General features: G+C 33.5%; 2 protein-coding genes across 2 annotated transcripts; one reads left to right on the top strand and one right to left on the bottom strand.

Moving 5' to 3' along the window:
* Positions 1-1187: 1187 nt before the first annotated feature.
* LOC112504239 lies at positions 1188-1763 on the bottom strand. The gene has a single exon (XM_025108172.1). It carries the CDS (start codon positions 1761-1763, stop codon positions 1188-1190), a length of 576 nt encoding a protein of 191 aa, XP_024963940.1.
* A 4533-nt stretch (positions 1764-6296) lies between these two features.
* Positions 6297-9545, top strand: LOC112504240 (beta-fructofuranosidase, insoluble isoenzyme CWINV1-like). The gene is made up of 7 exons (XM_025108173.1): positions 6297-6494; positions 6778-6786; positions 6892-7748; positions 8086-8244; positions 8677-8915; positions 9003-9090; positions 9225-9545. The coding sequence occupies exons 1-7, from the start codon at positions 6359-6361 to the stop codon at positions 9411-9413; spliced, it is 1677 nt and encodes a 558-aa protein (XP_024963941.1). The 5' UTR covers positions 6297-6358; the 3' UTR covers positions 9414-9545.
* The last annotated feature ends 1315 nt before the right edge of the window (positions 9546-10860 follow it).

Genomic DNA, 10860 nt, shown 5'->3' with positions numbered 1-10860 from the left:
CATCTCAAGCACATATACTATGTATATATATATATACTTCCACATATGTACATACACATAATCACATTATGCACATAATTTTCACATACCAGCATGATCAAATATATCAATTTATCATGCTATCACGTAATCATTAAATCAGATAATCACATATTAATTACCTTATGTGATAATCAGTATCCGGTTATCACAATTTTGATTAATCCTTTGTTATTCGTCTTTTCAATATTTTTCACATTTGTATGCGCAAGACGTTTATGCCATAAAGAAATAGAACAAACAGAATAATCGAAAGAAGCAAATTTATTAAAATTGTCCGGGACTACATCGCTTTCAACCATGGAAATAGAAAATTTTGTATCACTATCAGACGTGGCTAATACATTACTTCCTACTAATTCACTCGTTCCGACCTCCTCACAACTATCTTCACTCAGATTAAGGTGATACATACCTAACTGGTAGTATCCCTTTCCAATAAAGTTATTCCTCTTGTAGATCATGACCTTCCTAGCCTCTATATTATTCCAAACCCGTTTTCATCGAGTTTGCTTGCAGAGACTAAGTTTTTGTTAATGGAAGGTACGTGAAGAATGTTTCAGAGAGTGACGGTCTTGCCGGAAGTGAACTTCAGTAGCACGGTACCCATTCCAACGACATCGGCACGGCCGTTGTTTGCAACAATCACTTGCTTCCCATCTCTAACTGGTCCATATTCAATGAACTTGGACCTAGGGTCACAAACATGAACAGTGGCTCCAAAGTCCAAGTACCATCCACCTCTTGCAGCTACAATTCTCGTGGCGGCCTTTGAAATCATGTCAATCTCTTCCATGTGAAGATTCGCCACAAGGTGTTGAATCCCCTCAACAGAATTAGCAGCAGGGGGTCCGGACTTTCGGTCCTTGCACTCACGGGCATAATGTCTCGTCTCTCCGCAGACGTGACATCTTCCGACCCTCTTGAACTTCTGTCCTGGGTTTGATTGACTGCCTGATCTATTAAAACTCTTCTTTTGTGGACCCAAGTTCGACTTCTTTTTTGGCCCTCCGGCCCTTCCCTTACCCTTGCCTCCAGCCTGCATGCTGTTGGCATTCATCACAGACTTGCCTCTCCTTTCCCGATTACGWGCCTCTTCTTCAATACGCAGATGTTTTAGTAAATCTTCCAAAGAATAATCTTCGGTTTTATGCATCATTCTTTTTTAAAAAATCTTTCCAAAATGGAGGCAGTTTGTCAATCACTGCCCCTACTTGGAAAATTTCAGGAATAGTAATAGAAAACATTTTCAATTTGTTTACTAAAACTTGGAGCTCATGCACTTGCTCCAGAATAGGTTTATCATCAACCATTTGGAATCTCAAATACTGAGACACAAGATATTTGTTGGTGCCATCTTCTTGTGACTTGTATTTGAATTCCAAGGCATTCCACAACTCTCTAGGGCACGTAATCGGGGAATACAGATCATACAGACGATCTAACAAAACATTCTTAATGTGTCCACAAGCAAGAGTTTTCTCTTCCTTGCGAATCATTCTAAGCTTTTGTAGATCGACAATTCTTTGAAGATTCGGTTGTTGTCCTGGTTCAGGGACCGGATCTTCGGGCATGGGAGGGAGACTTGGGTCCAAGACATAGTATAGTTTCAACACCATGAGCATAAATTTCACTTTTTCCGCCCAGCGAGTGTAACTTGACCCGTCAAACTTGTCCAATTTTATCATGTCTTGATTGAGAATACGATAATTTTCGGTATCCATTTATTATAAAACCTTTAAGATTGTTGATAAAAAAAATTCCAATAAGAAAATTGAATACCAAATAAAGATTTAATCTTTATAAAATTTAATTATATTATTGCAATAAAAAGGTTAAACATTTTTGAATTCAGACCCACCAAAAACCTTAATACTTGCCAATTCACACAGATTGATCTATCCTTCTCGATAGATTCAATGAAAGAAAGGGGTAGAAGCAGAGTGTTCACTTAGTGAATGAGAAATTTAAATACAATGCGAAAATTATAAAACCAACCTGTTTAGTATTCTGTCGATTCGGATGATGAACTGCACGGAAAACCTGTCCTTAAAGGTTTTATACGACCACTCTATAGAAGTTGTGAGTCTGCTAGTCGCAAAGTTCCAAGATTTGATGCAGTAGGAATTTCGTTTGTGAACAACAATCACAACGAATATAGAGCAGGTTTATGTAGCAAAACGTAGAGAGAAATAGGAGTGGGGAGCAGAATTTCATCAGAAAAGAAAACAATTTTCGTATGTCAATAATGATACGGCTTCACCCAGTATTTATACTGGGTGAAACCCTAGAAGAGGCCCACGATTATCTCCACAAAATCGGAGAAGGTGGGGAGAAAAATTCTCAACCGAATTTTATCTCTAAAACCAAGTCAAAAATCGGATTATTTCAAATTAAAATTAATAGTTATCCAAATTAAACTGATAATCCTCCTGAAGAATTTCTATTCGCGGCGTGCGAAGTGCAAAGTACGCCTCCTCACACCACCTTCGCGAATCCCGCGTTTGCGCCCTCGGCCTTGGCCACCCGTGCGCGTGTGTGTTGGGCTTTCCACTCAAGACCCCCACCATGAGTCCACTAACATGTTCAAAGCCAACTACTAGAGAAAGCCTTATAAGCTTCTCTAGAAATCAACTCTCTACCAATGTGGGATGGAAGGTTAACTTATAAATTTCCAAAAGTCAACATAAAAAGCGCAAACCAAAAATTAAAAAATTGTTTTAAAACATGCCAAAAACGATTGAAAATCCTATAAGCCCCTTTGAGCCTGTTCCTTGTTCATATTTCGATTCCACATATCATAAACTCCTCTGAAGGTAGGGATGGCAAAAAAAAACTGAAACCGATGGTGAAAACCGAAAATCGAAACTTTTGGACTGGGTTTAGGGACATCTTATCGGGGACAAATTTGAGGATTATAATGGGGATGGGGACGGAGACGGTGATCACCGGCCCGGCCCGCCCGATATGTGTTTGTATATATATATATATATATTAACTTTAATTTATATACATATATATAATATCATTAAAAGAAAATAGTAACATTAAAATTTAAAAGATTTTCACCCACACAATTCAAATAAGGCTCACGAAAAAATCTAGTTTATTTATCTAATCATGAAATCGTTATTTTAGTTGTATGTTGTTTGAATTTCTGTTTAGTTTTATATTGTAATCTAATACATTGTTTGTAATTGGTTCAATTATGTTTGAGACATTTAAATTTACATATTTAAAAAATTGTAATCTACTTTTAGTTGTGAAAATTAACATATTGCAATTTTTTTAGAACGGTCTCGGGTTCGATTATAACCAATGGTGAATGAGAAAAAGAGGATTTTTACTCTTAAAGGGTTCCCCAACAAGGATCAGAAAACCGCGGGGACCCGATGGGGATCCCCGATAATCTCCGACGAGGATCGGGACGGTTATGAGAACGGTTTTAATTATCCGTTTCGAAAACGGAGATAACAATAACCGGCTCGAATCCGATCCGTTGCCATTCGTATATGAAGTCTCTACATCGTACTCAAGCATGCCTCTAGTGCAACGCTACCTGTCACATGCTACCATCACTAATTTTTGCAAAAGATGTAGCCCTATCTCCTTTTTCTGTTGTTCAATCACCGTAACAAAATTGAGTTTTTATAGGATTTCTTAAATTGTCTTATAAAACTTAAATTTATAAGATCAAAAAATAAAACGTCATAATTAAAAAATGTTACAATAAGTTTATAAGACATTTTTTTGAGGTTGTAACAAGTTTTTTTAGAACATTTTAAAAATAAAAGAAAATGTTGTATTAACTCTTTTATAAGACATTATTTGAAAAAAAAAAGTGTCATGTAAACACAAGAATCTTATAAGAAGATAGATTTATAGGACACTTATCAAAATTGTCATTTAAAATAGTTAATAGCACATTTTATTTTAAGAATGTCCAAAAAACTTGTTATGATATCCAAAATTGTGATATAAATTATCGTAACACTTGTAAATAAATATGACATTTTATTTTTTAGCTTTATAAATTTAGGTCTTATAAAGAAAGTATTAATAAAACACTTAATAGACGTGGTGGTGTAAATTGAATATATATATATATATATATATATATATATATATATTTTCTTAGGTTTGTGGTGAATGATGCATAAGCCATTGAGCATTAAGATTGCGTGTCTTTCCGCACCTTGCCACTGACTCCCGCATGCGTACTCTATTATTCCTTTTACTATTAAAAGCAGGATATGGTGACATCTTTTATCCAACTAATTCATTTGGTAACTAGGGGCGGGAAAATCTATCTAAGGCTCCACTTGGGTTTTGTGCATTTGTTGAATCAATTTTAGTAATCGCAACTTTTTAAGGTATGAAAGGTGAATCTAAACTTTGAGGTGTGCTCTAAATATTAAAAATGTAAGGAATCTTAACCAATAAATCCAAAAAATCACTCAAAATCAATTAATAAGTCAAAAAAATTTGTCGTAATCAACCAAAAAACTTTAAAAAAAAATCCCTCGAAACGTTGAAAACACATAGGATAACTTTACAATGCTTTTATCCATCTTAAAAGGCCACCCACCATTGATGCCTAACCATTTTAAAAATCCATAAAACTACATATTCTGTATAGTAATTCAAAAAGAATAATATGATAAATATTCATGATAAATGATATTTATTATTTAAGGTTAACTTCATCAATTAGGAACACTATATAAAATAGATGGTTCATGGGTTTAAAAAATATTCAAGATTTTTAAATGAATCTCCCTCCTTTGCTCTTTGTATATACCGTTTCCTTCGAATGATATACAACTGATGACAAATAATATATATATATATATATATATACATATACATACATACATGTGTGTATAGAGGAGCGTTCAAATACAAACCGCTTCAATTTATACAAACCATACAGACTAATAACAACAATCACATCAATCAATTTGTTTTTCTTTATTTTTAATTTATAAGAGCATTATGGTCTTTTAAGATTACAATAGTTATGTTTGATAAATATTTAATAATTAATAATTGATAAGTTTGATAATTCTTTAATTTTATACAAATATGGATTATATCTTTGATTAGCTAGCACATTTTTAGTAAATATTTAATTGATTTATCCATTAAATATGTTGATACAAATTGTCATCTTTGAAAAATGTAAAATAATTGTTGATTAAAGAATATTTTTTTGTTTCATCATTTATTAAAATATCACTCCTTTTATAGTTTCTAGATAATTTTATTTCATCATTAACAATTACATTATATGTTTCATCATTAACATATTTATCATTAACAGTTTCATTCTGTCTAATGCCACGGTTTCATACAAACCTTACAAACTAACCACATTCATCTATTTTTTTATGAAAGACCAAAATTGAAACAAACTAAATAAGTAAAGTAAAAAAAAAAGAATTCATATTGGATACATGAAAGGGCAAAACGGGGAAAACATGTTCTATGAACCCTTTTCATTACAGCTGTTATATAAGAACTTGTTTTGTTACAAACTGTTATACATACTTATGAATATAAATTTGTTTTATTACCATTGTATATATATAAACCTGATGCAATCATATATGACCATGTTTCATTGGAAATCACTTTGTTTCATTGAATAGTTGGGTCTATTTCATTGGAAATTAGTGGTGATTTTTTAAATAAAATTATTATACATTTTTTAAAATGTGGGATTGTTTTCAAAAAATTTAATGGATACCTCAATTAAATCTTTGTTAATGTTGTGCTAATCAATATATCATACATATTATATAAATATTATGTTGTTACCAAACTTATCTATTCATATTAAATAATTACCAAATATAACTATTGTAAATTCAATTGACCATTATGCCTTTATAAAAAAAAGGAAAACAAATGGATTTATGTGATTGATTGTAATTAGTTTGTAAGGTTTATAATAATTTGTATTTGATCGCTTATCTGTCTTTATATATATAAATAAAAGCAGATCCATAAAAAATGATAATATTTGATGGTTCGGGGACAAAAAAGTAAGCACTAAAGAAATGGATGTTTTTGATATGCATAAAGTGATTGAGCATCAAAGCAATCGACATCTTCCAAAACAGTGTGAAGTGTAATCATTATTGAATGGAACTTTTCCGAATCAAAATTCCAATTTTCTTCTTCCTTTGGACTCATTATAATTACAACAAGTACTACTCATATATATATATATATATATATATATATAATCCCATATGCTCTTTAGTTAATTAAACAACCCGGCCAATCGCATAAAATATACATACATATATATGATATGATGTGGTTGGGAAGATGGGTTGTTTGTGTTTGTTTGGTGATGGTTGTGAATGGTGTTAGAGTTGATGCAGATGATGAGTTGCAGCCTTACAGAACTGCTTTCCATTTCCAACCTCTCAAAAACTGGATGAATGGTACTTATATATATATATATATATATATATATGCTCTCTCTCTCAAGTCTCAACTTACATTACATTTATGTAAACATGCCTTTTTTCTTTTCATTAAGAAACATGCATAGTCCCATTTACTACTCTCGCTCAATTTCGTTGTAGTTTCTACCACTATTTTCATGTTTTCATATTATATATTATACTCTTTTAATTTGATGGCTAAGCTACATATATTAACTTCTTTTGTGTTGATTTATAACATGTCCTCCTCATCTCATCCGGGCTTGTTGATGAATTCAAGATCCTAATGGTAAGACTCATTTCCATAAACAATATATTTCATTTCTCCATATATATATATATATATATATATATATATATATTATCTTTCTATAACTATTTATCCTTGTTGAAGGTCCCATGTATTTCAATGGAGTTTACCATCTGTTTTACCAATACAACCCTTATGGTCCACTCTGGGGCAACATTTCATGGGGTCATTCCATTTCATATGATCTTATCAACTGGTTTCTTCTCCAACCCGCTCTCACCCCAAACCAACCTACTTACGACATCAACGGCTGCTTGTCTGGTTCAACCACCATCCTAAACGCCGCCAAACCCATCATTCTCTACACCGGCCAAGACCTCAACAACACCCAGCTTCAAAACATCGCTTTCCCCAAAAACCTTTCCGACCCGCTTTTAAGACACTGGATTAAATGGTCTGGAAACCCCATTTTGACTCCAATCAACGATATTAATCCGGCCCAGTTTCGTGATCCATCAACGGCTTGGAAAGGTCCGGACGGAAAATGGAGGATTGTGATTGGAAGCGAGATCGATGGTCACGGAACCGCGCTTTTGTATCGTAGTACCGATGGTATTAATTGGACTAGATCCGAAAAACCTTTGCATTTTTCTAGTAAAACGGGTATGTGGGAGTGTCCAGATTTCTATCCTGTTGCTAATGATGGGAAAAGAGGTCTTGATACATCGGTACAAGGGAATAACACAATGCATGTTCTTAAAACAAGCTACAACAGTCGGGAATATTATGTGATTGGGAATTATGATGCGAAAGCGGATCGATTTGGTGTCATTGGTAACGATTTCACGGTTAGCAGCACACAGCTTCAATATGATTATGGACGGTTTTACGCCTCGAAATCGTTCTACGATAACGCAAAACAGAGAAGAGTGTTATGGGGATGGGTTAATGAAGGCGATAGTGGATCGGATGCGGTCAAAAAAGGGTGGTCTGGCCTTCAAGTAAATCGTTTTTTCATGCCGCTAACTTTTAGTTACCTGATAACTAGCCGATAAATTAATCTAAAATTGATAAGTTGGATTGCAATATAAAATTGATCTAAAAGTACATGCTGAAAAAATAATTGAAAAATATAAGGGTCATAATTAGAAAAAAGTGGAAAAAACTCGGAAGATTGTTAAAACGCTAATTGAAATAGCTCTCAAACAGCTGGTTTATGGCAAATTAACCCCAACTTTCTCAAAAAATAATTTAATTTATGTTTGACAAACATGATCTAAAATGATCAAATCTAGCAATGAATGACATGTTGTGTCTATAACAATTATTTTGTTTCAGTCGTTTCCTAGAAGCGTTTGGCTTAGCGATACCCGGAAACAGTTGGTACAGTGGCCGGTGGACGAGATCGAGAAACTACGAACAAAACAAGTGAATATCACGAATAGAGAACTAAAAGGCAGAACCCTACTCGAAATACCGAGCATCACAGCTTCACAGGTGTGTGAAATTCGTTTGAGATAATTACTAATAGACGGGTCTGAAATACACTTCAACAAAAACGGTTTTCTTAGAACGCTAAATCATCCTAATAAAGTATTTAATAACATTTTAAGTTTATATGAGAAAGAACTATGTCATATCTAATGACGTTAAAATAACTAATTTAGGGAGATCTAACAAATTCTATCGATAAAGTTGGACAGACTAATAAAACATAAATATAAATCCTTCTATTAATCATTTTATATACACACCATTCAAAAGTATCAGATTAACATTTCAAATAAATATAGAATGCTTTTCAAAAGGGAAGGATTTACTTTTTGTGTATATTAGGTTGTCCACCTTTTCATATATAACACTTGTTATTTCGTCCTTGTCCTAACAGCTCATTGTACTAACCATCGAATAACCGAACTTGGCTTTCAGGCTGATGTAGAAGTGTCATTTAGTTTGTCAAATCTGAACGAAGCAGATGTAATAAATTCGGAAATGGTTGATCCCCAACTTCTCTGTGCACAAAAGAATGCTTCTGTTAGCGGGAGTTTAGGTCCTTTCGGCTTGCTGGTTTTGGCTTCAAAAAACTTGACAGAACGAACCGCAGTTTTCTTTCGAGTGTTTAAAGGACCCAATAAGTTCCTAGTCCTCATGTGCAGCGATCAAAGCAAGTTAGCACCTGGTTTCCTTTTTGTAACTCTTAAGCCAGATATTACAACATACACTATTATATATATCTCAACTGTTTTGCATTGCAGGTCTTCAATTGCACAAGAAGTGGACAAAAGCATTTATGGGGCTTTTCTTGATTTGGATCCTCACCACAACATCCCGCTAAGAAGCTTGGTATACTCCATTTACATTTACATGCATACATATACACACAATTTCCAATCTTTTATATATATATATTAAAGTTTGTGTGACGAATTATATATATATATATATATATATATATATGTGTGTGTGTGTGTGTACAGATAGATCATTCGATTGTGGAAAGCTTTGGTGGAGAAGGACTTGCTTGTATGACTGCTAGAGTTTATCCAAAGTTGGCTACTAATGAAGACACCAAGCTTTATGTATTCAACAATGGCACACAGACTCTATCTATTTCCAATCTAAATGCCTGGAGCATGAACAAGGCTAAAATACTTCCATTGCCCTAGCTAACCTACTATTCACTCAACACTATATACATATGCGTCTACCTCTTTATTTTATTTATCATATATATTATCCCTAGTAATAGTATACCTGTTTATATCTGTATAACAGGCTTAATACAAAATAACCTAGTTTTCTACTTGCTCTCTTTGTCACTTTCTATTAAGATTCTCACTTATCTTACTGTCAAAAGATTATCGGCACATGGTAAGATTGTTGATATGCCTCTGGTAGGTAAGAATCATCATCCTTGTCTAACGGATAACATTCTCATACTCACCCATGCATATAGCTTTTTTATGAACGATTTTACATGATACGTTTCAACTATAAAAAGGCTAATACAATGACGACCGACTCCTACAGTTCATTTATGTTAATTTACTCAATGAGATTATATAATGTTTCATAAGGATAAGGATGAAACTGTGGAGGTTATGTTGTCACAAGAATAAGCTTATCAACAAGCAAGTGATGTAGATCAAAAAATCCCCATAGAAATTACTCCATTTTCTTGATTCTACATATTCAAAATGGGATTCATCATCACCAGCAAATCTTCCATCTCCAACAAATTCTAGATCTAAATTTGCACAGCTCAAGAATTATAAGATCAAATTATGCATTTGGCAATATGTCCTGTACCTTACCAATCACATGGCACAACCCCTAGATAAAATCAATGTTGTACAGTTTGAATTAAGAATAATTGTAACGTAATAAAACAAAAACATCAATCGATCTAGAGATCTAATTAAACCTGTGTATTTCCTCGCATAAATCGTCATCAATATCATGAGTCCTGACATCGATATTGATCTTCTTTAATTTTCACCACCGACTCGACCATTCTAGTCATCTTTTTAGCATGTAATAGTGATATTATCAAGGGTGATAACAACCTGACAATAAAGAAAGAAAGAAAGAAGATGAATTAAGATTCTTTTAATTGTTTAGCAAGTAAGTAATTAATCAGATTTTGAAACTACTCACATTCTTTATAGTAGTCATATGGCTGTTGCATAGAGCATCAACCATTCCACCAACGATGTCAACAGATGATCGAGTTTTGCTGAAGAAGTCAACAAAATCGATTTCCGGAAAGGGGATTGGTTCTTCGAGATCGTTGGTGCACACATGCAAGTTGAGGACTTTTGGATATTACGTCGCTATGCCATTGAAAACCTTTAACACATAAGGACTCTAGAGCCATGAGGTTATCCCCCAACTCCACCATGTTAACAGTATGTGCGCACCTACTGATGGAAAGAGTCTTTAAGCAATTCATTGTAATATTCGGATTTCGAGTTAAGATTTTTGGATTATATATATATATATATATATATATATATATATATAGGGGAACGATCAAATGCAAACCACTCAATTTGTACAAACCGTGCAAACCGCATTCAACCAATCATAATTTTTTATTTTGTTCATTTTTTT

This window comes from Cynara cardunculus, unplaced genomic scaffold, assembly GCF_001531365.2.
Source record: "Cynara cardunculus var. scolymus isolate 2C unplaced genomic scaffold, CcrdV1 Un_Scaffold_4967, whole genome shotgun sequence".
NCBI classification, from domain to species: Eukaryota; Viridiplantae; Streptophyta; class Magnoliopsida; order Asterales; family Asteraceae; genus Cynara; species Cynara cardunculus.
The sequence above is the reverse complement of the archived record's forward strand: the minus strand, read 5'-3'. Positions and strand labels throughout refer to the sequence as shown.